General features: G+C 47.0%; 1 protein-coding gene across 2 annotated transcripts in view; it reads right to left on the minus strand.

The window, feature by feature from the left end:
- Positions 1-3351: 3351 nt before the first annotated feature.
- usp34 (ubiquitin specific peptidase 34) overlaps positions 3352-25403 on the minus strand; it is a 40089-nt gene continuing 18037 nt past the window's right edge. Inside the window, exons 30-78 of one of the 2 annotated variants that reach the window (XM_035638535.2) lie at positions 25280-25402; positions 25100-25183; positions 24828-24914; positions 24514-24714; positions 24333-24415; positions 24209-24249; positions 23729-23853; positions 22673-22825; positions 22044-22148; positions 21819-21874; positions 20674-20978; positions 19339-19502; positions 19164-19229; positions 18594-18740; positions 18365-18421; positions 18168-18245; positions 17979-18073; positions 17724-17896; positions 16989-17133; positions 16791-16869; positions 16026-16079; positions 15798-15893; positions 15660-15724; positions 15485-15560; positions 15304-15351; positions 14616-14681; positions 14423-14503; positions 13597-13682; positions 12567-12735; positions 12280-12354; positions 12016-12167; positions 11163-11316; positions 10939-10983; positions 10277-10381; positions 10037-10184; positions 9150-9454; positions 8744-9073; positions 8481-8638; positions 8173-8251; positions 7847-7973; positions 7650-7757; positions 7415-7519; positions 6941-7065; positions 6667-6790; positions 6471-6550; positions 6245-6385; positions 5739-5879; positions 5484-5640; positions 3352-5121 (exon numbers count right to left, since the gene is read on the minus strand). In XM_035638535.2, the coding sequence (XP_035494428.2) occupies positions 4364-5121; positions 5484-5640; positions 5739-5879; positions 6245-6385; positions 6471-6550; positions 6667-6790; positions 6941-7065; positions 7415-7519; positions 7650-7757; positions 7847-7973; positions 8173-8251; positions 8481-8638; positions 8744-9073; positions 9150-9454; positions 10037-10184; positions 10277-10381; positions 10939-10983; positions 11163-11316; positions 12016-12167; positions 12280-12354; positions 12567-12735; positions 13597-13682; positions 14423-14503; positions 14616-14681; positions 15304-15351; positions 15485-15560; positions 15660-15724; positions 15798-15893; positions 16026-16079; positions 16791-16869; positions 16989-17133; positions 17724-17896; positions 17979-18073; positions 18168-18245; positions 18365-18421; positions 18594-18740; positions 19164-19229; positions 19339-19502; positions 20674-20978; positions 21819-21874; positions 22044-22148; positions 22673-22825; positions 23729-23853; positions 24209-24249; positions 24333-24415; positions 24514-24714; positions 24828-24914; positions 25100-25183; positions 25280-25402 (6525 nt within the window). In that variant the 3' untranslated portion in view covers positions 3352-4363. Of the gene's footprint in view, positions 5122-5483; positions 5641-5738; positions 5880-6244; positions 6386-6470; positions 6551-6666; positions 6791-6940; positions 7066-7414; positions 7520-7649; positions 7758-7846; positions 7974-8172; positions 8252-8480; positions 8639-8743; positions 9074-9149; positions 9455-10036; positions 10185-10276; positions 10382-10938; positions 10984-11162; positions 11317-12015; positions 12168-12279; positions 12355-12566; positions 12736-13596; positions 13683-14422; positions 14504-14615; positions 14682-15303; positions 15352-15484; positions 15561-15659; positions 15725-15797; positions 15894-16025; positions 16080-16790; positions 16870-16988; positions 17134-17723; positions 17897-17978; positions 18074-18167; positions 18246-18364; positions 18422-18593; positions 18741-19163; positions 19230-19338; positions 19503-20673; positions 20979-21818; positions 21914-22043; positions 22149-22672; positions 22826-23728; positions 23854-24208; positions 24250-24332; positions 24416-24513; positions 24715-24827; positions 24915-25099; positions 25184-25279; position 25403 lie in introns of both variants that reach the window. The other variant, XM_047333704.1, reaches the window with a different exon arrangement.

Raw genomic sequence — 25403 nt, forward strand, 5'->3', positions numbered from 1 at the left:
CTCAATATTTTGTTGTCAAGTTTGAACAAATACAACGTGCACAGCTGCAGACTTGGCTCCAGTGGGAGGAGCTTCTGATGGTCAAACGAGGATGAAGCAAATATTTCACAAGAGAAAGTTCCAGTAAGTCAGTTCGTCGATGCTCGGAAGTCAAATGACATTTCCAATACCATTGTATTGGCCAAGATATATATACGTTTATATTTATCTTTTAAAAATTGGCAATGACTCCTTGGATGTCATTATCAAACCCTCATGATAAAGAAATGTGATTGAGCCTTGATTATGTACAGTTTAAACAAAAACTTCATTTATTCCCTTGATGTGTAGCAGGACAAGTGCCACTGATGGACACAAACGTTCTACATGAAGGTCAATCACGTCATGTTGTCTCAGCCCTTTTGGTCACTGCATTCACTTCCTGTTTGCAGATGCACCTTTTACCGACCATATTGTTTTTAAAAAGATAGAAAAGTTTTTTCAAATAAGAGGACATTTGCGTTATTTGTTTTTTCCGTTTGTATATTGACCTTGGACATACATTGAGTCAAAGAAGTACAAAGAAACACAACTCTGATCTTGTAAACAGAATTGTTTATACTCTGCTTTGTGTATTAATAACTGTTTGCTCATTATAGCCTAAAATAAAATGGCCATAAAATTCCATTTATATCTATATCTGTTCAGAAAGAACAACCTAATACACAATGAATTGTTAGATTCAGAGTTAATTAAAAGATACAAGTTATCTTTATTAATGTTAGTATACACATTCTTTCCGTGATTTAGCAAAGTTCTATAATTATCATTAGTATCATTGGAGTGAAATAAGTCTTTACGTCGTCTACAACACTTCCTGTTGTTGTTTTCTCATTTTTTACAGGTAATGTAAAAACAATATCTACTGTCCGTTGTGTAAATGCATAGATTGCAGATTGTATATTATTACCGTCGACCACGTGATATTAGAACTTAATCAGAAGAACTTCTATTTGTTTGATCAAATACAACGTGCACGGCTGCAGACTTGGCTCCAGTGGGAGGAGCTTCTGAGGGTCAAACGAGGATGAAGCACATATTTCACAAGAGAAAGTTCCAGTAAGTCAGTTCGACTATGCTCAGAAGTCAGATGACAAAAAAGAAAAACAAACAAAACAACACAAATAGTCTTTATTTGGTTGATTGAATTGCATCATTATTATTATAATTATTAGTAGTAGGAGTAGTAGTTATTCTTAAGAGTCAATCCAATGTGATTTTTGGGGGCTGATACGATACAGATGTTAGTGAATATAATTTTTACCAGTATATATGCAGATATATTTAATTGAACTCATATTTTTCTTTTTAAATGCCAATGGAGCCTTAGATGTCGTTTTTAAACCCTCATGACAAAGAAACGCAACCGAGGCTCGATATTTTAGTTTAATGATAAACTGTATTATAAACAGCTGTAAATAAAAAGAAAAAGACTAATAAAACCAAGTATATTTTGAACATAAAATATAAACAAAAAATGTTTCTGCATCGTTCATTCTGTTTAAAATGTAGGTTCCCGGTGTCGGTGCATATCAGCAATTGACTGAAATGTTTATTTTAAATATGTCAATCAATTTAAACCAGAAAACAAAAACAATAAATAATAAATAATAATAATAAAGGAAAATGATCGTACGACCGATCGTACGACAGACTGAAATAATAATAATAAACAAAAAACATGCAAAATTTATTTAAAACAAAAAAGAAAAACATTAACATTAATTCGTTCAATCTACATTTTCGAAAAGGAGTGGGGAGAAGTATAACTTATTCCCCTTCTCCATAATATTTCTGATTTATTAATCACCACTTATTTTTATTTTATAACAAGATATGAATTCAATTCTGGCATATTTCATCCTGTTCAGCACAACTTTCATGCAGACGATTACCTTTCTGTCCTTTTCCTCTTGGATTTCTTCTGATGCCGACTCTCAAAACCCCAGAGGAAGTCGAAGGTCCAGTGAGTTTGATTTATGAGGATTTCTGTTTCATTCGTGAACAATCGCCAAGAATGAGCCCGTTCTGTATCTACATCTGTTCCTCCACGAATCTGACGTGTTCTAGAACCGTTACATATTTTATGACGTAACATCTCGTGTTTTCGTTTATTCCTTTTTTAAAAAAAAAAGTTTTTTTTACACTTTTAAACATGTCTCATCTTTTGATCGTGTCTCTTCGGAGCGATGAGTTGGGTTGAGATGGATTAGAAATAAATAATGCAGCTCTGCATCATCACTATGGTAACCATGACCATACGATTGGGTTCATGAACAAATCAAACCACTGTGTGTTGTGAATTACTGTCACATCTGCAGTAGCTGTTTATTAATTATTTGCGGCACTACTGTACTACAGAGTTTTTAATTTTATTTCTATGGTTAAGTCTAATTTTCGGGACAATCGTGAGGATTCGGGAGTCGGGGACATGTGGTCGACCTCATCACCACCGCTACAGGAAACCGTTTCAACTCTGGTATGAAATGAACCAGTGGCGTCGTCCAGAGATCGAATCATTTACTTTCTTCTACTTCAACATCTTAAGATTTTCTTTTTCTTTTTTCTTTTTTCCTCCCTCAGATGTCTTTATTCTGGACACGTCACTGACTTGTGACGAGGGAGGATGACGGACTGCAGAGCAGTAAAAATCTCTCAGGGCTCATATCTCCAACATTCAGCGAGAAAACTTCAAATATCAATTACTAAGAATGGAGTTTGGAGTTTGGAGTTTGGCGTGGGTGTACTGGAATTACGGAACATACGAGTTCAAAACGGTCAATAGACAAACAGTCTGCATTCAGGACTTCTGCAGAAATGTGACGTCATGGCGACGCAGTCTCTGCCTCCAGCTCCGCCCCCAGCGCTCACCGTCATTCTGTTGCTGAGCAACAACAACACGAGAACAATCAGGAAGCGACTTCATTGACCAGGATTCATAAGGAGATTAATACAAGAGACCAGAACTGACTCTGAACTATTTCACCTTTGCCAAAACTCCACTCAGAACTGCTCAACTGTTTCCGGTCCGGTTCAACAAAGCGCGGTTTTCGTGAGCTGATCCATCTGTTTTTGGACATTTTTCCTGCGAAACGCTCGTGACAACTCTGAATGAGAGAGCAGATGAGTTTGTACTTAAACGGTCTCGACACCGAGCAGGTTTTCCGTGATCCGTAATTCCTTGAACGTACGAAGCAAAAAAAAAAAGAAAAGAAAAAGCTTGTCCTGTATTTTTTTTCTCAAATGTGGAAAATATCAAACATATCAAATATCAAGGACAAGCTCAAAGCTCCACATGGGTTTCAGGTCATAATTCTTCATATTAAAACTGTTTTTATTAATTTATTCTCTATTAAAATAAAATCAGGAGAGAATCAGAACACAGCAGGAGAAGCCCCCCAAAAAAAGAACAATAAATTTATGGAATGTACTTTCAGTAAAGGAAAATAAAAAGCTCCAGCTGGTCCAACATGGCGGCTTTATTTCAAACCACAGTCAAATAAAGCACCGCTTTTTATTATATACTCATATATATATAAAGATATTTATATATATATATTTATATAGTTTTCATATACACCTTCAGGCAATGACTAGAGAAGATTCTTTACAGAATCAAGTTTTTTGTGTTTTTTTTTTCCTTTGTGGTTCTTCTTAATTTACAGGTAAACTTAATTTCTGGATAATTAAACCACAGAAAAGTCAAAAGGCAACAAACTTCCTTCTCTGTCGCCTCGTTCATCAAGTACAAAACTGGCACCGAGGACAGAGACCGTTTCTCACACACAGTAAAAAGGCAATAAAATTAAATTACGCACAGAGGAGACGAGAGTTCTGTAAACCTTTCCCCGTTACAGCAAACCTCAAATAAAACCAAAACAAATTCAAATCAGTATAAAACACACACTCACACTCGCTTGCGCACGCACACGCACACACACACACACACACACACACACAACCCCCCCCCCCCCCCTCCCCAACAGAACAAAAAAGTTTTTTTGCCCTTGGAAATAAATGTGCTGTAGCTTGTACGACCTTTTCTTCTTTCCGTCGAACGCAGAGTCCGAGTCGAGCGGATGAGACGACACGGCGAGGAACCGACCGTCTGCCTGGAGGCGGAGCTGGAGGCGACGGACAGCAGCGACACAAACAGCAGAAGAAGAAGAAGAAGAAGAAGAAGAAGAAACCGAAAAACTTTTTTTGTTGTTGTTGTTTGCTGTTTTTTCTCCGCTGAGCAGAGTTTTCAGATTTTCATAGAGAAAAAGTCAAAAGAAAAGAAACAGTTTGTGGAAGATCTCCTGGCGGCTGTGAGTCGATGATGTCACGAAGAGGGCGGGCCTTTCTCAGACAGTTTGGTAACTATGGCGATGGTGGCTTCCACCGTCCTGTGCAGCATGTCCAGCATGTCGGGCAGCGGGCTGGCGCTCGGGAACACCTGGGAGGAGGAGGAAGGGGCGTGGCCACCGCTGCCCTCAGGCCCCTCCCCTGCCAGTGCAAGGGCAGGCGGGAAGGTGGCGTCTTCGCAGAGGGGCGGGGCTGAGCTGCCGCTGGTCTTAGTGCCTGTCTCGTTCTCTTCCTTCCCCTCCTCTGAGGAGCCGGACGCCATCACCTCACCCCCCCTCCCCTCCCGCTGCGTCGCCGGCTCCTCCTCCTCCTCACCAGCAGCTTCGTGTCTCGGCGGCTCAGGCTCCTCCCCCTGAACAAACGCCTCCCCCGCCTCCTGCATCAGGGACGAGGAAGAGGAGAACGAGGAGGAGGATGACGAAGAAGCCTCCATCTTCTCCTCTTTAGGGGAGGAGTCCAAGTTTCCGGACGAGGTGGGGGCAGGGTCGGGGGAGGGCGGGTCCTGCTCTGTACCCGGGTCGATCAGCGAGGACGAGTCCCGGGTCTCCGTGTCCGAGGTGCTGGTGGGCGTCAGTGCCTCCTGGTGGTCGGGCTTCGGCTCGCTGCTGCTGCACGGCGGCAGGACAGAGGAGGAGGAGGAGGAGGCCACGCAGGACGGAGCCACCGCGTCACCGGCCCGCTCGTCATCGCTGCTCACCCTCCGCCGCTTCACCGGGGTCGCTCCCTCGTCCTCAGCTGACACACACACACACACAGACACAGACACACACACACACACACACACACACACACACACAGAGAGACACACACACACACACACACACACACACACACACACACACACACACACACAGACACACACACACACACAGACACACACACACACACACACACACACACACACACACACACACACAGAGACACACACACACACACACACAGTGAGAATCCATCACATTAAGACTTAAGACTTGAAATATGTTGTTTTAGACCACTCAGGTCTAAACAGGAAGTAGATTGTCTATTCTGGAGAGGAACAGAGTAGACAATCTGTGTGTTTGTGTTTGTGTGTGTGTGTGTGTGTGTGTGTGTTGTACCTTTGGCCTTGTGGTCCTTGGCCTCCAGCTCCAGAGCGCTGCGCTGCTGAACGCACACGCGACAGCGGCCCAGCAGCTCCTGCAGGGCGGGGCAGAGGGCGGGGTCGACGGCCTGAGGCGGCTGGACGGACAGCAGCAGAACCAACGTCCTCAGGTCCTGACGGAGCAGAGACACGCACACATGAAAAAGACCTGGAGCAGACGGAGCTGTGTGTGTGTGTGTGTGTATGTGTGTGTGTGTGTGTGTATGCGTACGGCGTTGAGCAGGCCGCTCGTCTTGCTGAGCTCCAGCCGCTGCGCTGCCAGCTCCGGCTGCAGGCTGCTCTGTTCGCTCAGCAGGTTCGTCACCAGCACACTGATCAGGTTGGAGCAGCTTGGACCGGACAGAACCGGTACCTGCGAGCGGACACACACGGGGACGGGGACGGACACACACACACACACACACACACACACACACACACACACACACACACACACACACACACACACACACACACACACACACACACACACACACACACACACACACACACACACACACACACACACACACCTGTCAGAAACCTGCGTGGACAGATGACCGACGAGAGCTCACTGTTTTGTCGGCAAACACAAGTTAAGACATCGGTTGTAGTTTGATCAGCGGAAAGACAAAAGCAAAATAAATGAGAAAGGACCCCCCCAAAAGATGCAAACAGACGAAACATAAAACTCATAAAAGTGAATGAAGATTTAAATCAGAGCGAGTGAACTGGCACCTTGTGCAGGAAGTGGGTGAGGAAGGAGTAGGCCACGTTGCTGTTGAGGAACATCCGCTCGTCCATCAGGATGCACTTGATGTACTCGCTGAACGCCGGGTCGTCGCACAGCAGCTTCACACACGTCTTCGCCAGAACAGACTGGAAACCACAGACAGGCGATGCTTCACCAGACAAGTTCAAACCACAACAATCGATGAGAACAGGAAGTGATCAAAACCTGTACCTGTGACTGACAGAGCTCCGCCCACAGTTTGGGGAAGAGAGCGAGATGAAGAGGAAGTCCCTCATACGCTATCAACACACCTGAGAGGGGGGGTTATGATTATACATGTGTGTTACATCTTATGTATGTCTTGTTGTTATTTGTGTTTTTTTTACAGCAGCCAACACACACACACACACACACAGATGAGTCATACTGAGTTTGACGAGTGTGTCGGTGAATTTTTCGCAGTTGATGGCGACGCGACACAGCAGGTGGATGAACTGGTGGTAGGACAGGAAGTAATCCAGCAGCATCCGGTCGTACACCTCGTCTTTACCCTGGGAGAGACAGACACACACACACACGCACGCACGCACGCAGAGGGTTTTAACACTCTTAAAAACATTTCAATTAGTTTCACATTTGGTTTAATTTCTCATCGCAGGACAGTGTTGCTCGGTGTTTCCTCTGACAGTCTGTGAACGCACCTTGCTGCTCTCCACCATGGACGGCAGGAGACACATGTTGAGCTCCGGCCTCGGAGGGCGGATGTTGTTCTTCGCTCCCATTAGCTTGATGTTCTCTCTGCAGGGCAGGTACGGGCCGAACGACACTGTGGAGAGAGAGAGAGACACACACACGAGAAGTGTTTTCAAAGAGACTTTAATCATTAAAATGAAGATGAGCAGAGAGGAAAGCAGAGCAGGTGATGAAGAGAAAAAGGATGAGGAACGGGAAGAAGAAGAGGATGATGGGAAGGAAAATGAGGAGGAAGAAAAGAAAGAAAAAGAAGAAGAGGAGGAGGAAGAAGAGGAAGATGAGGAAGAAGAAGGAGGATGAGGAGGAGGAAGAAGATGATGAGGAGGAAGAGGTGAAGGAAGAAGAAGAAGATGATGAGGAGGAAGATGAAGATGAGGAAGAAGTAGAAGGAGGATGAGGAGGAGGAAGAGGCGGCGGCTCACTGGGGATGTTGCTGTGGTGATAGGTGCAGTGGTTGTGCTGCAGGAAGGGAACCAGCGTGTGCAGGAAGTCGTGTGGACTCAGCAGAACCAGTTCCTTCAGCACGTCTGCAGAACAAAACAAGACGAGACGTTTCACTCGGCTCCTCGTCTGTCGGCTCAGTTACGGTCACCTCATATCACGTTTATTATTTCATATTATTATCCGATCAGGACGTTTCTCCTGGCGAGCGTTTACCCAGGCAGGCGTTGCGGAGCTCGGGGGGACTGTACGAGTTGAGGAGGGTGAGCAGCTTGTGGGCGAAGTCGATTCTCTCCTGCCACTGGATCAGAGCCTGCTTCACATCTGGGACGACAAGAGACGTGCTCAGGGTCAAAGGTCAGGGTGAGTGTGTTGTCCTGGGTGGGACACAGCGAGGCGTGACCTCCCCTCACCTTTGCGCTGCAGGTACGGCCGCGTGGCCTTGAGCACCGACAGGAAGATGGAGAGCAGCTCCACCAGGTCGCCGGTGACGTGGCATGCCGTCGCCTCGTGGTACATCATGTGCAGCGTGTTGAACGACTGCGGGGAGACGACGACAGAGAGCGGCCGCTCGTTTACTCCAGTTTCCAATGATTAAAAACACGCTTAAAGTTTGAGGGTCTGTAAATTTCTTTCTATATGGAAAATGCCCACATCTTAGTCATTTTTATTATTGGGATCTACTGGAATAGTTTAACGAGATGTCATGTTCAAAACGCAACTCTTGTCCTGGACCTACCTCGGTCATGAGGATGAGTCCCCTGTTGAAGACCACCAGCAGCCGGTCCTCGTCGTTCTCCAGCAGCACCCTGAAGGCACTGGGTTACAGCAGAAGACCATATGAGCAAAGAGTCAATATCCTGTTTGTTTGGTTCCAAGCTACAAGCCCAAGGTTCCATGCCCCAAGTTCCAAGGTTTACACAAAAGACTGTGTACTTTAAATGTTATTCTTATTGAGGCAACAAACCAAGACGTAGAACGTCCACAGATATTCAAGCCACGTACGTGTGTGTGTGTGTGTGTGTGTGTGTGTGTGTGGGCACTGACCTGATGAGCGTGGTCCAGCAGGAGCGTCCGTCCAGGCAGCGCAGGTAGCAGCTGATGGTGGTTTTCTTGAACTGTTTGACGTCCTCGAGTTCTTCTTCTCTCATGTCGGCCCGCTGCGCCACGAACAGCTGCATCAGGTTGAACAGCTCCTCCACCGCCTGCAGAGGGCAGCAAACAATAACAGAAGACGATAACCACATAAAGAGGTTCATACCGAGAATAAGATGGAAATTGACACGAGGACAAGGAGACGAGGGACGCACCCCGGGGTACTGGCTGGCGTGCGGCGTCAGGTTCTTGAAGGCCCACTGGATGTTCTGGTGGGAGGCGAGCTGGCGGGTGAAGGCGGGCGACTGCTCGCAGCACATGCGCAGGATGCCGTAGTAGGCGGGCAGCATGCCGCGGTTGAACAGCACCACCTCCTGGTCGTCGTGGTCGGCCAGGATGTAGTTGAAGGCGATGTTCTTGGTCACCACTGGGTTCTGCACCACCAGCCGGACGTTCTCCGGACAGTCCACGCACACGTTGTACCAGAAGGAGAGCAGCGCCTGCTTGTTGTGGTTGGTGGCGATGGCCGGCTCCGACAGCTTGGGCTGAAGACGAGAGGGGAGGAACACGTCAGAACCCCGTTCGGAATTCGGAGGAGCTAACGATGAAATAATAACGTACCTGGAAGAGGTTCCAGAGGTCCATGAAGTATCCGGAGAACATGAGCTTCTCCGTCTTGGAGATGAGGCAGTAGGTCATGAAGCTGAAGTACTGCACCAGCTTGGTGGTGCCGTGGACGCTGGCATCCACGTATAGCTTGGCACGTCCCAGCAGCCCCAGCAGCAGGTTGTAGACCTGGTGGAGGATCACGGTGGTGTCGGGCGACAGCGGCAGCTCGCGGGTCGGCAGGTGGAGGGAGCGCGTGGAGCGGAACATCTGGCGGAAGGAGTTGCTGGGGATGAGGGAGACGAGCAGGTACGCCGCCGCTGGAGGAGACGAGACAAGTGCGTTAGCGTCGTGGGCGGGAAACGAGGCACCCGAGTGTCCGCGGAGCACAGGCGCTCCGTATCTACTGACGCCTGATGTCGCTGGCCGGTTTCACAACTGACTGAGGTTCCGTGCTACAAAGCTGGATTTGCGGTTGTCGAGGAACCTTCAGCTGTTTCTCTTCTTACCGGGATGAATAGTATTGTATTAAAAAACTTTTCGTGGTCTTGACGGCATGACGCTTGTAATTACTGACTCCGCCCCTTCCACGTGAACGCGTAACCGGAGGAAAACCCAGAGTTGACTGAGACAACTCTGTAACCGATGACCGTGAAGCAAATGAAAGAATGGTGCCCAATAAAAGCAAAGCTGTGTCAGGAGATGCTACGGGTGTAAATCTTGATCTACGGAAAACACTACATCCCAACCCACTGCGGCCCGTTGAGCTCCCGTCTCTTTACCAAGGTGATATTAAAAACTCATTTCTGACGATGAAAGGATTTCTTTTTAAAGTTAGCGAGGGCTGTAACTTGTAATCTCTTTTCATCTCAAGATGAGGATAATAATGGTCATGTTTTTACATGTGCGGACTCGGGGGTAGTTGTGCGCGAGCAGAAAACGCTCCACCCAGTTCTCCATGTTCTGCAGCACCCAGCTGTGGGCCAGCTTGTTCCTGGGAGTCTGCACAGCGAGCCAGTCCAGGCACTGGGATGGGTTGTACTCGATCACCTGAGAGCAGACGCACGGGGGAAGAGTGGCAATAATTACAAAGTGATGCACTGCGGACGTGATCTTCGGAAAAGCTTCTTCTTCTAGTTTACCTCCCAGATCCTCTGCAGGATGTAGGAGGCGAAGGAGGGCATCCCCGGAGGGCCGCCCGCAAACTCCATCAACATCGTCAGCAGCTTGAAGAAAGGATTCGCAGCCTGGAACGAAAAAAACAACAAAAACTGTGTTTATTACAAAGTAGATGTTCACATAAAGCGAACTTCGTTTGGCACAATAACACCCACCCACCCACCCACACCCACACCCACACCCACCCACCCAGGGGTTTGGTCCCCTCCAGTAACAGCTGTCTTGTTCCTAAAAAGTGGGTGAATCTTTTAGTTATTACAAAAGAAGGGGGTTTTGTGCGTTTTCACACTCGAAAGTTCCGGACCAAGGTTCAGAACCATCGCCGGTGTTTTTGCACGTGTTCACGTTTGATCCGGTTAGTTCTGGTTTCTCGTTGCCAGAGCGGCACCGAAGAATCTGTCGTCTTCACCTACGTGGGCTGTTACTCGACTCGTATTGGTTTGTAATTTATCAGTTTGGCGAGAAGACTTCTCTGTTTCCGCTCCCCCACCGTTTTCTCTCTCTCTCTCTCAGTGAACCTTTGTGCCAAATATTATTGCCCCCACAAAGTTACTGAGCCGTCACCCTCGAGAAAATAAGACGTGCAGAAAACACATCTGAGAAGTTTCGTCTGCACGCTTCTTACCTCTGGAGTCAACTTGGCGATGGAAGTGAAGAGCATCGACACGATCTGCAGAGACGAAACAGAAATCAGGAGCATGAATTATAGTCAATATTATTTGACTATAATTAAACTACTTTTGGGACAATTGTTTGTGCAGATGGCAAATCATGTTCACAGTGAGATGATGAACGCACAAGGCAAATGGTGTGTGTGTGTGTGTGTGTGTGTGTGTGCGATACACCTACGTGCTCGGCCAGGCGGTTGTTATAGCGACAGAGGCTGAAGATGAGGTTGCAGGTCTGCCTGATGTTGATTCCGTCCCTGATGTGCTGGAAGAGGAAGGGGAAGCCTTTCCCTCCGGTCAGCGCTGCCATGTCGCTCTGGGACAGCGTCAGGTGTCTGGACACAGACAGAGGGGACACACGCCGACAGATGTGATTTACAGAGTGGAAAAAAGAGATTGTTCTACAGCGCCCCCTGGAGCTCAACGGCTGCAACTGGCTGCCACGACTCTCTTCCATCACCAGTGAGGAGTGGGGTCAGGGGCTAAGCTTGTTTTGTGTCTGCAGCTGAAGTGACCGTACGTACGCAGGAAGAGGAAAAGTTAAAAACAAATCTGCGAACTGACTTGAGTCTTCAGAAAAGAAAAGTCGCTGTGGGCATTTCTTAAAAAGAACATACTGAGAATCAAGGACGGAACCAAGACACGTAAAATAATTTGCAATTTTTCAGCTTCAGATTTTCCGGCCAGTACGGAAGCGCTGAACTGCCACAGCGGATTTAAAAATATTTCAGGTGTTTCTCGTGATCACAACATATTTTTCTCGTGCACGTTCTAAAGAAGTCAAAGTCTACTGGAAGATTTTGTCGCTAACATTTTAGGTAACAAGTCGATTTCCACTTTGTAAGAACGTGGCAGTCCCGAGAAAACAATCTTGTTTTAACAAGATTATTATCTCGTTCTAAGGTGAAACTTTTGATTATAACAAACTATTTTAAACACCCAAGATATTTTTAATTCCACCACGGAGTGAAACTCATGGCTCAGCATGCTCCTTCTGTCTCGTTCCGGAACATCTTTGGCGTTTCTTCCTGTACCTCTCAGATCGAGACTGCTCCACCAACAGAGCGATGAGGGCGATCATCTTCTCCAGAGCGGCGGGGCGATACTTCTCCTCCGCCAGGGACAAGATGTCCTCCTCCTCGTCCTCCTCCTCTCCCTCCTCCTCCGACAGCACCTCCACCTGAGGCTGAGGAAACGCACACACATGGTCATCTGTCACTTAACGTACTGTCGATCCACGATCACAACGGTAGGTTAAAGAAGTAATGAAGATGGAGATGATGAATGTGTTAACTCACGTTCTCAGGGCCTTTGGTTCCCATGTAGAAATGTACCATGATGGATATAGCTTGTAGCGACAACAAGAACTGACTCTGTGGACACACACAAACATGACAGCTGTAACGAGGAGTCCAATGACTCTTCATCACATCATATATAGAAACGACTGAATGCTGTTTTCATCTCAAACAAAAGATGGAGTCTGACTCGCATCAGCTGTTGGTGGCTCGGACACTCAGAGTTCACTTCCTGTTGTCCTTTGACACCCCTCTGCCTGTTTTTAAACACGGACGCTCACACCGACCTCCTCCTCTCCCATCTTGGCGAACTCGTAGAGGAAGGCGAAGTACTCCGTCAGGTGTTTGCTGTGCGGCTTGACGCCGTGCTCCATGATGGACAGGAGGGTCTTGACGAAGCGAGTGACGCAGGAGCGGCTGCCGATGTCCTCCACCGGGCCGTCGATGTCGTCCGAGCTGTGACACAGGAAGGACACGAAAAGTTCAAACTGAGCAACGCTTGTCGGACGCATTTTCAGAAATTTTAATAAATTGTTATGTCGCTTCAGTCGTGTGGAGCCACAAATTCTTTCTCAGAGTCCAAGGTGTCAGAGACTCTGAGCGACACGCGGCTCCCGTTGTGGTCTCTGTCGCCGCCCGAGTTCGCACACACAACAATGTGGGATTGTGCTGCACACGTCTCACGGCACAAGCCAACTGACGTCGTGTATGTCGCAGAATTTGAAGGATTTTTTTAAATTTAAATTCTCGATTTGAAAACAACAACAAAAAATCGTTAAAGAGTTCTTCTGATGAGATTTGACTTGTAATTTAAAAGGTTGATGTTGAAATCAAATTATCTTGAGAACACGGTGTCAATTAAAAATATATATATTTCTCAGAATAGTGTTTTTGTTCAGGGTTAATGACGCTGCCAACCTGACGGCTAATAAAGCTGGCCAACATGTGGGCTCCCAAAAGTGAAGCCAAATCCTCCTGATCGCCCCCTGGTGTCTGGCTGCAGTACAGGCCATAAGCCCCACCCCCTCCACGTCATGTGAGGTCGTTCTTATCACACTAATGTTTGTACATGTTTCTGATCACTTTGCTTTTAGTTATTTATATGCTGATATTAAAACTGAGACTGAGATGTCATGATTGACAGCTGACACTGACTCAGAATTGGTTGAACGTGTGTGTGGGCGGGGCCACTCCACGGTCACGGTTCATGGCATCGCTCGTATCTAAGATGTATAGCTTTCATTTGTTCGTACGACTGCAGGAAGTGGAGATGCGCCGTCCGTTTTTATCTATGGACCGTGATCAGGAGCAACGTACCCGTCCTCCATGCCGGGCTGCAGGTAAAGGTGAGCATGAACCGGCCGCAGCCTCTGGATGACGTGAATACACAACCTCTGGAACATCTGGAAGACAGAGGCAGAGGAAAAACACAGCATGACGTTAGACTGAAGGTTCAAGACTTTTCAAAACCACACAGAAAGTCATTTTTACTGCTGTTTCACCACATTAAAAGTCTTTCTGCATTTCCAATACTGAAAAATATATTCCTTAGGCTACTTACGGTTAGTCCTTTGAAAGAAAAGTACTGTAATTGTTTCAGAAATTTTTCAAGTAAAGCATCAAACATTCACTAATTTCAACAACAACATACATGTTGAATGATGGTTCATTAAATATCCAGAAAAAATAAAACAGCAGTCGAGAGAAAATTTATTTTTTCTGACATTGTAAATTAAATTAAAGACTTAAAGCTCCAGTGTGTAATTTTTGTAATTTTCTGGCATCATCTGGTGGTAAAGTTGCAAACTGCATCAACTGAGCGACCGACAGGGGACACTTTATGGTGGCGCACCTCTGATTCCGTTTCCGGCAGCGTCTGAAAATTCAACGTGAACGCAACGCATTCTGGAGCGTTTAGTTCAACAATTGTATTCAACACGACGTAGAGACTCACATGGAGGTCGGTCCACCTCATGGAACTATATTTAACTCTTATATGAACACAGAGTTATGGACAATACATTCAATTTCTGTGTATATGTTCTTCTAAATATTACACACTGTAGCTTTAATTTTCCCCCCCAGGGAACTGAATTCAGTCCTTTTTTCCCTTGACCTGCAGACACGGGGATGAATAACTCACCTGTCTGACGATCTGATTGGGGCACTTGATCAGGATTTGCATCGGCCACCAGTTGTCGTCGGCCATTCGATCCAGAAACCACTGAAACAGAGGAGGTGAGCAGTGATCACGTGTGAAAACCAAAAAGTTGAAGTTTGTGTTGAATTGAAAAACGCCCTGCGGTGAGTATGAGGTCGGGAAGCGGAGATCGAACCTCGCAGGCGGCCTGGCTGTTGTTGAACTGTTTGGTCAGGAGTTCGATCCACTGCAGCATGGTCGGCTGCACACAGGAAATAAAGACACAGATAATTAAATCATGGGCTGGACACAAACGTGTTTTCGTGCCTGTCGTGTTTGTAAGTTTGTTTGGTGGAAAGATGGAACATTGGGCCAATAAAGAATCTGTGGATCTGCGAGATGAGGCTGAATCCAGGGATTTAAAAAATTCACTGATTTCACAGAATAATTAATCATTATTCGGACACAGTCAGAGGACTGATTCTATGAGTGAGAGAGATTTGGCGAGGCTTGATTTAATTCAAGGACTGTTGTTGGGGGTGGTGGTGGTGTGGCGGTTTGAGCTCCACCATGTCTACTGTACCCTGTCACCCATCTCTACATGGTATGGATCTATGTGTCGGTAGAATTCACCGTTTGGCCATAAACTCCCAGTAAGAGGTCAGGTAAGGTAAAAGGTAAGGGAGGGTAAAGGGATCAGGGGCAGAGGTAGATAATAGAATATAGCCAAAAACATATGAAGTAATAAAATAGAAAAGAGCTTAAAGTGTGCAAGTTATTTACTTACTGCTCAAATGTGCAGCGGTTGTTGTATGGATGTGCAGTAAGAAATATACGGTAGAAGTATTTGTATGTACACGGTGTGGTGGATACAGACGACTCACCTTCTCCTTAGAGTGAATGAAAGTCTCCAGAACAAACGATGTGCTGAGCTGAAACAAAGATGAGAAAATTCGCATTTTCACTCAGTTCTTCTCAGTGAAATGGCACATTTTGATTTACCCCCCCACACACACTTCCCATGTAATCCAATATCTCGGGTAGAAACCTCTTCCCGTGTCTCACCTTGGCGGTCATGAGGGAGACGGCTTTAGGGTCTGGTAGAGTGCTTGGAATGCTGCTGCACAGCTGCCACATAAAACTAAGGGGAAAAAAATTAATTCAGACAGATTGTTTCTACAGCTGAAACTTCATTTCTGTCCTTAAAAAAATCTGAGGGTGATTTGAATTTCATGCTTACCCGAAGTAGGTGTGTTCAAATATGTTCTTGTCCTGGAGGAACTGCATGTTGTCGTGCCAGATCCACTGTGAGACACGGACACGTTAGAATGTGTGCGTACGTAAAATCATTAATCCAACCGCAGATCAGCAACGTTACCTCGAGCAGATCGGGGGAGACGTCGAAGCTGAAGTCCTTCCCGTTCTCCTCCTCCAGCTCCACCCTCTTGTAGAAGAGCATGTAGGCGCTGTGCGTCTGCCGGCACGATCAACATTTCATTATTTTTGAACCTTCTGGAACCTCGGCGCGTGGTGGATCTTTTCTAAAAGTTGAATATTAACGACACAAGATTCAAAATAGAAAGACCCCAAAAATTGTCCTCCTCACCTTCTCAAAGGAGAAATCCATGAACTTGTCGGTGACCGAGTCGTAGGTTTTAGTCTGTAGAGATGAAACAAGAGGACCATATTAATTTGGACGTACAGATCGCGGGGGAAGTCTCTGCAACGCAGATTACCGTAATGACTCTAATACAAGACAGTCTTGTTACAGAAAACTGCCCGTGCGTTAATTTCAACTAAAACTGTAAAACAGTTAATCGATTATTAATCGACTTCTTAATTAATCGCCAACTACTTTGATAATCGATTAATCGAAAATTCTCTGATTTCAGATTGTTCAATGTGAATATGTTCTGGTTTCTTTGCTCCTCTGTGACAATGAACTGAATATCTTTGGTGTGAGGACAAAACAGAACATCGTCTCAGGGGTTTGGGAAACATTTTATGAACCAAACAACTAATCGATTAATCGATAATGAAAATATGGGATTGAAAAAGAAAATTACGCACTCGTCTATGATGAATCTTCGCTATTCCCGATCCTAATGAAGCGACACGTGTCCGTGTCTCGGAGCGTCCGTTCACTAACTTCCCCAGAAACATCGATGGAGACAACAATGGTCTGAGTGAAGGTGAAAGGAAAGTCTACTTCTAGGCCAAATAGACCGGATCTGTTCTGTTGTTTTTTTTGGGATAGCCTAGATGTCGACAACGATCGGGAACAAGATCGTGGATCGTGGTTCTATGCCAGAAGATCGTCATATGATCTACTGTCTACGGTGAAATGGAAGGTGACAGGTGTCACTTGTACCGTCATCTCCCCTCCGAAGCACTCTGAGGCCAGCTGGGCCGAGTCGAAGGGCTTCACCTCGGCGTCGTTGAACAGGTACCTGCGGAGCGAGGGGCGGACGTGAATCTGAGTCTGTCAAAAGAGCTCACGGATAAACTGAAGCCACTGTAATTTTGTGGGCGAGACAAAGGCGACCAAGAATCCGTTTCGCTGCCTCACCACTTGTTGTTCTTGTATGCGTGCGGGTTGACGATGTCCCTGATGAAGCTGTAGTAGTGGCCGCCGTCCGCCGTGCCCGTGTGCACCGTGACGCCGATGAGGTCGTACTCGTAGCTCTCCGTCGCCTCGCCGTCCTCCCGAAAACCTGCAGCACAGCCGGGAAATACTTGTTCCAAGAGCCACAACAGAAATGTGACTTCCAAGATTCATCTGGAGGAGTTTGCAGTAACCGTCGTTTTCAGGGGAGGAGATGTGTTTTACTAATTACAACCGTCAAATACTTTCCCTCGTAACGTACCCAGAGTATAGAATTGGCAGAAAGTACCAGTTCCGCTTAATGTCGCATGTTTTTAAATGCATTTCCCATTAATCCTCCTGGTGCCAATGACTAAAAGTTTTCTATGTGGCAGCTTTGCTTTTGTTTGTTTTGTGGATTATGAAAATTCAAACAGCGTATGAGTCTAGCCAATTAAAGACAAGTTGAGTTGGGGAGTGTGTCTATGTTCCTATGTCCCTCAACCCTACGTTCCCTCAACCCTACGTTCCCTCAACCCTACGTTCCCTCAACCCTACGTTCCCTAAACCCTACGTTCCCTCAACCCTACGTTCCCTCAACCCCATTTTGATCCGGGGGGGAATTTTATGAAATGAGGGAACATGGGGTTGCCCCCGTCGAGTTGTCAGAATGGTTTCAGGATGGCGGACCTCGTGTGTGCGACGGCGCAGCAGACTGACCCTCTTTCCGCTCCCCTTTGCCCATGAGGAAGTCCTCAGTGTACGGCGTCATGTCGAGACGCAGCGGGAAGGAGAAGTGGGTGTTGACCTTCTCCTTCATCATGGTCACCATGTTGAAGGTGTAGCGCATGGTGTTGAAGCTCAGGATGCGAGGCAGCTTCTTGAAACAGGCTCTGGAGGGAGTGAAGACGGGACAATGAGAGGGGCTCAACTGTGACTGAGTAACTGTCACTGAGTGTTGAGGTCAGCCGGCACCTTTTCTCTGCGCGGACCTTCTTGCCGCACTGGGAGCAGGTGTACATGTTGTCGCCCTCCAGAGTGTCCTTGATGGTCACCTCGTCCAGAGACTCCTGAACCCAGACGACACCGGCAGCAGAGACAATATGATCAGAATATTATACGTTGGTGAAGACGTTCCAGAGATAATATAAAGTGAGAGCTCACGTAAATGTTCTTCATATCTGCGACTTGACATCTGACGGTGTAGAACTCCTCTGCCGTCTGACTGACGTGGTCACAGTCCTGAGGGGGAGACGAACAACGTCACACCTCAACCAACTCCTCCGACAGATTGTATTGTCTTTGTTAGGTCACTTCTGGCATATGTGGACCAATCACATCATCAGTGTCGTCGCACTCACCAGAGAAACCACGTTGTTGGTGATGACGCCTCCAAACAGAGTCTTCACTGTGTTTTTCTGAGGTTGAACACAAATAAGACAAACGATTAGAACCTTCACTCCGACGTGTTTCTATTGTTCTGATTGTTTATCATTTGAAAAGATGTGTTTCAGGTCTCATCTGTGTGTGTGTGTTTTTTGTTCTGTTAAATCAAATGAAGCTCTTTCGTGCGATTGTGTGCGAGCTCACCAGCTCCTGCGACATCTCCTCGATCTTGGTGATGAGGTCGGTGAAGAACTCCGTCATGTCTTTCTGCTCCCCGGTGTTGAGCGGCTGTTTGTCCATGGTGTAGGTTTTGCAGAAGGGTCGGGGGTTATAAGCCTTCCTCTCGCTCTCCTGGACAAGATGAGCGAACATCGTAAACCAAAGAGGCAAAGAACTTTTGAACCCAAAACTTATCATTAAACTCACAACCAGGGGTGAGAATCTTCAGGCACCTCAGGATTTGATTCGATTTCGATTCAGAGGGTTTACGATTCAATAATAAACTGATTATCAATGCATCTCGAATCCAATTTTTTTTTTCTAAACATGATTTTTCTTTTTTGCATTTTGTTTTGATCAATAATGTAAATAAAAATATTTATTTGGATTATTTTAATCAACCACCGCTAATTACAATAAAAACATTTTGGTGTGTATGTATGTGTGTGTGTGTGTGTGTGTGTGTGTGTCACACACACCAGATTTCAGTTTCATAAAAATGTGTATTGGGTGATAAATCACGAGGAAACATTCGAGGTATAACAATAAACTCACCATGAGATATGTAAACATCTTCTGCAGCTCCAGTAGTGTGGTCTTGTGTTTGATATCCTCGGCATACTGCACACGCGCACACAACACACACACAATGAGAATCAATATGCTGCTTTTGTTTTTTTTACTGCGAGCGAGAAGCGGCTTCCCGCCCCGTGTGTGGTGCGGCACCGACCTTGGCGGTGAAGACGGCCTGGCGAGCCTCGGGGATCATGTAGAGCTGCTGGATGGTGGAGGCCAGGTAGCAGGTGGCTCCCAGGTTGGTCAGGCCCACGAAGCGACACTCGGCCCGGACGTCGTCGTGGGGCCAGTAGTCCCACTTGTACGGGGCGTGAGAGGCTGCGGGGGGAGTGGGATGTTATCATAATGATGTTTTTCACGCCACCGTGATAAAATGATGTGTGACGTCGTCTTTTAAAATCACTCCTCAAAACCTACTTTTACAGAAACGTTTTTTATGTATTCATTTATATTTCATCTGTGTTTCACCTGCTTTGATCTTACACTTTGCATTACGTAGGGTTTTATGTTTTTATCTCAACTGTATGTTCTATTTTTCACTTTTTTTGTGTGTTTTTGTAAAAATCTGCTTGTATTTCGTTGCTGGCTGCCGCTCGGCGTGTGCGCCAGAAAGGCTCGGCCCAGGCTCTGTAAATTGAAAACATCGAAAAAGATAGTGCGGACCAGTTCGTAAACATCACTCCCCCGACATGTTAAGAGACGTGCTAGCGACGGACGCTACGACTCAGAGGGTTTTGGCCTCGTGGTTAGTGCGTCCGTCTCCCGTGTACCCGAGGCTGCGGGCTTGAGCACCCGAACAGAGCGTCAGAATAACAACGATCAGGGCTGCAACTTACGATCATTTTCATTATTGATTAATATGTCCATTATATCAGTTGTTTGGTTCATAAAATGGTGAAAAATGTCGATCGTGTTTCTTAAAAGTCAAAAGATGATATTTTGTTTTGTCCACACGCCAAAGATATTCAGTTTACTGTCACAGAGGAGCAAAGAATCCAGAAAATATTCACGTTTTAAGAAGCTGAAATCTGAGAATTTTGCCTTTTTTTTCCCATAAAAACTACTTGAACAGATTAATCCATTATCAAAATAGCTGGCGATTAATTTAGTCGATTACTAATCGATTAACTGTTGCAGTTCTAAAAAACAACAAACAATCTTTCTCCAAAAATCGCTTCCTGCCCATTTAACTGTGTGCTCCGTTGGATTCTTTTACGTCGACGTGGCTCTCGACAGGGAGACGTCGCGCCGCTCCGTGAGAGTGAACTACGTGTTGCTGCTGTTCAGTCTCTCCGGCGTTAATCCCACCTGAGGGGGGAACAACGTCTTGATGGAACAGAGCGGTTTCACTGTAGCAAAGCTCAAATTGAGTCAGATCACGGTCCTTCAGGACGACCGACACAGAGTGTAGCCTGCAGACGAGGTTTCCTACATCAACCAGGAGAATACTGAGTGGACAGAAACATGACCAAGAGACCGGCGTCCTCACCCTGCATGTGCTGCGACATGACCCAGTTGTGGAGGAGCCGGTAGTTCTCCACCGAGCCCTTCACCGTCTCCACCAGCAGGTCGTAGGCGGCGGCGCGGGCGGCGTGGGACTTGCACTTGGGCTGCGCGCGGTCGGCCAGGCTGGGCAGCAGGAAGAGGAGGTTGTGGACGTCGCGCAGGAACTCCTGCCCCTCGCGGGAGAACTTGAACGGGGGCTTGTGCTTGAGGACGCTGGTGGCGAGGCGCAGGAGGCCCGTCAGACCGTCGTCCTCGATGGCGCCGTCCTGTTGGTCCAGGATCTCGCGGCTGAGAGGAAAAAGAGGGACAATGAGCAGATTTATCTTTGACGAGCGGCATCGGCATGATAACGTTAGAACTGAACATGAACCGACAGGTCGTACGTCAACACAGACCCTTCTGAAATGTTAAACCATGAATCACTTAAAGCTCGAGTGTGTAATATTCAGATGAACTTATTCACAGAAATGTAATATATTTGTTCGTATATGCATAATGGGTTACATGAGCTGGACCCGACCTCCGTGTGAGTCTCCATGTTTGCTAAGTCGTGTTGAATGCGGTTGTTGAACTAAACTACGCTGCATTCACGTTGAATTTTCAGACCATGCCGGAAACCGGAAATGGAATCAGCGGTGCGCCGCCATAAAGTGTCCCCTGTCGGGTACTCAGTTGGTTGCGGTTTGTAACTTTACCACCAGAAGCTGCCACAAAATTATAAAAAAGACACACTGAGGTTTTAAAGAAAAGATATTCTGCTAATGCTCCTCTTCACAGCCTCTTTCTGAAACAAAGTCTCTTTAAGGCCCATCCCTCCCAATGAAGCCCAGTCTGCTCTGATTGGTCAGTTTATGCATTTCCATAACGCAATGTTAAAATCTTTTACATACACAAACAAAAATCCTACAACACACTGGAAGAAAGAGAAAAAGTGAAAAAAGTAGAATATGTCTCCTTTAAATTTGGTGACCTCAAACGTGACCTCTATGGACCAATGTGAAGAGGTTTCCCGTTGGTTTCCCGATAAAAATTTAAAATAAATAAAATCTGTGATAGAAATCTCAGCAGCACAAATGTTGGCTGTGCACAAAAACTCTGTGTAGTTTCTCGTGTTTTCGACCGTCTGACCTCCTGATGCAGTCGGCGAGGTGTCGGGCGAGCGCGTCCAGGTCCAGCAGGGTGGTCTGCATCGAGCCGGCCAGCGACAGAGAGGGAGAGACCTTCTGTGAGTTCAAACAGACCAATACTAGCAACAGTTCAATGAAACATCAGAAACAATCCTGAAGCCAATCTTTCACACAAACACGTTGGTCTAATATATCGCGGCGGCGGCGCTGTGGACCACGGACGCACCTGGCTGGCGTCTTTGACGTGGATGTTGTCGATGAGTTTGCAGAGCAGCCAGAAGTATTCCTTACAGCCTGTCCTTAACAGCGGCTCCTCTTCATAGTCCTCCACCTGCAGACACACACCGCACGGTTACAGCAGCATTTTGAATCTTGTAAATCTCGTTAAAAGGAGGAGATCTGATCTGTGTGCCCTACGCTAAAGGAGATAGGAAAGGAAGCATTGAAGCGCCTTTCCTAAACACATAGAGAATCCGAAACAACTCTTTTCACGACTGCCGATGAAACACTTCCAAGCAATTTCAAGATTAAGGAAACTTCCTAAGCGTATTTGACAATTCCACCACACCCATTGTGTTTTCTCGACATGAAATAAAAAACACTAAAGAGGTAAATGAGCTGGCGAGGCTGCAGGGGGCGCCGCTGCTCAGAACAGCTGTAACACGGGTGTTGGGGGCGTGTCCCAGTGTCTCCGAGCATCGATCCCAACCAGAGGGAGGACGTCTCGCAGAAACGGGCTGGATTCACTGTAGCGAAGCTCAAATTGAGTCCAGTCATCGTCCCGGAGGACTCCAGACACAGAGTGTGGCTCGCAGGTGTGTGTGCGTGTGTGTTTTTTGTGTGCGTGCGACCCACCCTCAGCGGTTTAAGGGCCTGGGCATCCGGCAGGAACTTAAGCAGCGTGGAGGCGGCGAGCAGCAGGAAGGATCTGTTGATGGACTCTCCTCCCTCCAGACCCGACAGGGAGAGCTTGTAGAGGCCGTTACACGCCTCGTGTCTCACTGCCGGCTGTAAACAAAAACAACAACAACAACAACAACACACGTTACACAACAGGCCAATGAGCATGTGGGGTAAGTGAAGCTGTTTTACTGTCGAGTTATATCCTCGTTTCTTCTTCTCTCGAGGATTCACGATCACATGACGACGTAGTGGAATGTGATTTCACAAACTTTTGTTTTTCTTTGTATGATGACCGATGACAATAAACTTTTATCGGTTGGCCAATAAAAATGTGTGTCTGCGACAGTCTTTCACAGACATAGTCAGTGTCTTGTGTTCATGTTCGCAGATATGAGGATTTTAGTTGGACAGAATAAACAACACAGAGAAGTTGTGCATTAATGTTTACGTTCTATCTATAAGAGTTCTGTTCATGTTGTTCATTTGTTGTTCATTTTTTTTTCTATTTATGGTTATTTATTTTATGGGTTTGAAACAGACATGTATTTGGTTTGACATTTATTTCAGCTGACATCAAATTTTTTTTGCTAATTAGGTAGCAAAAAAAATTGATATGTCAGCTGAAATAAATGTCAAACAAAATACATGTCTGTTTCAATGGGTTTTGGCATCGGGCCACAAGAAAAGCCTCAAGTCTCCATCTTGGCTAATGTGCACCGTCGGTTTCCTCCTGCCGGGTCACTTGACTGAGCCTGTGCATGAAATCAAGTGCACTCTGATCAAAAACAAAATGTCAGATTTTAAGGGGAAAGCTCGGAGAGAGAAAATACGCTTATTCGCTTCCATGCAGCCAATTAGCTTAGCTTAGCATAAAGTCTGGAGGCAAAGGGAAAGCCTAGCACTGGCTCTGAGCCGTCCACCTACACCTTTAAGATATTCTGTGCAGATCAAATAAGCAGTGTGTTTTAAACCTTTTAAATCAGACGGACGGTTTGAGACGTTTCTGACCTCGGGCACCAGCAGGGTGAGTTTCCTCAGCCAGTCGTGGAGATGCTCGCTGTCGGCCAGACTGGACTTCACCGTGGACGAGCAGTGAGCCCAGCTCACCAGCAGCCACATGGAGTAGTGAGTCACTGAGGGGGAAGCAGACACCAGGGTCACACGGCGAGTAGATCACGTCACACAGTCTACGCAAAGTCGCGGCTACGGCTGTTACACTCTATTCAGGTGTAGAAGGTGTTGGGGGCGTGTCCCAGTGTCTCCAAGCATCGGTCCCAACCACAGGGACGACGTGTCACAGAAAAACAAGCTGGATTCACTGTAGCGAAGCTCAAATTGAGTCCAGTCATCGTCCCGAAGGACTCCAGACACAGAGTGTGGCTCGCAGGTGTGTGTGTGTGTGTGTGTGTGTGTCCACAGTTAAGGGGGTCGCCAGCCCAACAAAGAAATGTTAATATCCACGAACATTGTTGAGATAGAACTTCTCACCTTCGTGTCGGGACCTGTGGTCAGACTGGGCCTTGAGAACTCTGCAGAACAAAAAACGTACAAAACGTTAGCACTTCAGCCAACTAGACACACACTTTTCCTTTAGCGAGAGTGCGTCCGTCACCTGTGTGCGAGGTTGTCGTAGGTGTAGGCGACGTTGATCAATCGCTGGATGAGGTTGGTGCCTTGGACGAGGCCGAGGAAAACCTGAGGACCGACACAAACGATGAAATCACAGAACACACAAAGCTTAGCCAAAGCTCTTTTGTTTTTGTTTTTTTCCCCAGTTGGTGCGACGACTTCACCTCTGTCAGCCGAGGGATGTGCAGGCCTTTGCCGTGGTCGACCGTGGACTTGCGGGATTTGCCCGGCCAGGCGCGCTTCCGCTGGCTGTCGGCGAGGCCGGACCAGGAGAAGACGTCGTGGTAGGCCAGGTCCAGGTCGGCTGGGTCCACAGCAAACTGGCAGATGAGCTTCAGCAGGCAGGCCAGGCAGTCGAGCAGCCACTGCAGAGGAGACGGGGAGGAGGCTCAGCAGCAGCAGCAACCACCGCAACCACCGCACCCACCCACCCACACACACACACACACACACAAGTGAAGTGAAGTCCAGGTCTCACCACGGTCCAGGACTCCTGATCTTTGGGCTCCAGGATCCCAGAGTTGAAGATCTCCAGGAGCAGCTGGAGACCTCCGGACGAAACAAACTGCGGAGAGAACGAGAGGAAGACAGGGATCAACTACAACCTCTGAGCGGAGCTCATCACCCACCTCGTCTGTGATGTCGGTGGTGCCTGTGATGTCTGTGGCGTTTTGTGATGTCTGTGACGTCGTTGGTGTCGGTGGTGTCTGTGATGTCTGTGACCTCGGTGGTGTCTGTGCTGCGTCGTACCTTGCAGCTCCAGGTGTTCTTGCTGTTTTCAATCTGATCCTCACTGGAGTCGTCCGAGTCGGGATACAGATCACTGTAGCTGCCCTGGAAACACACGCATGGTCAGAGACATAAGACAATAAGACGTGTGGACAGACTTTATTATTTAATTTTTTATGAAAAGATCAGCATCTCTCTCACGGTGGACTCTCGGTGGATGCGTCGGTTGGGTTTGCCCAGAGCCTCGATGATCTCCAGGGCATACAGCAGCTTGTGGGGACTTTTAATCCTCAGCAGCTCCTTCCAGCACAGACCCTCCCCGGTC

The sequence above is a fragment of the Scophthalmus maximus genome, chromosome 8 (assembly GCF_022379125.1).
Source record: "Scophthalmus maximus strain ysfricsl-2021 chromosome 8, ASM2237912v1, whole genome shotgun sequence".
In the NCBI taxonomy this organism is placed as follows: domain Eukaryota; kingdom Metazoa; phylum Chordata; class Actinopteri; order Pleuronectiformes; family Scophthalmidae; genus Scophthalmus; species Scophthalmus maximus.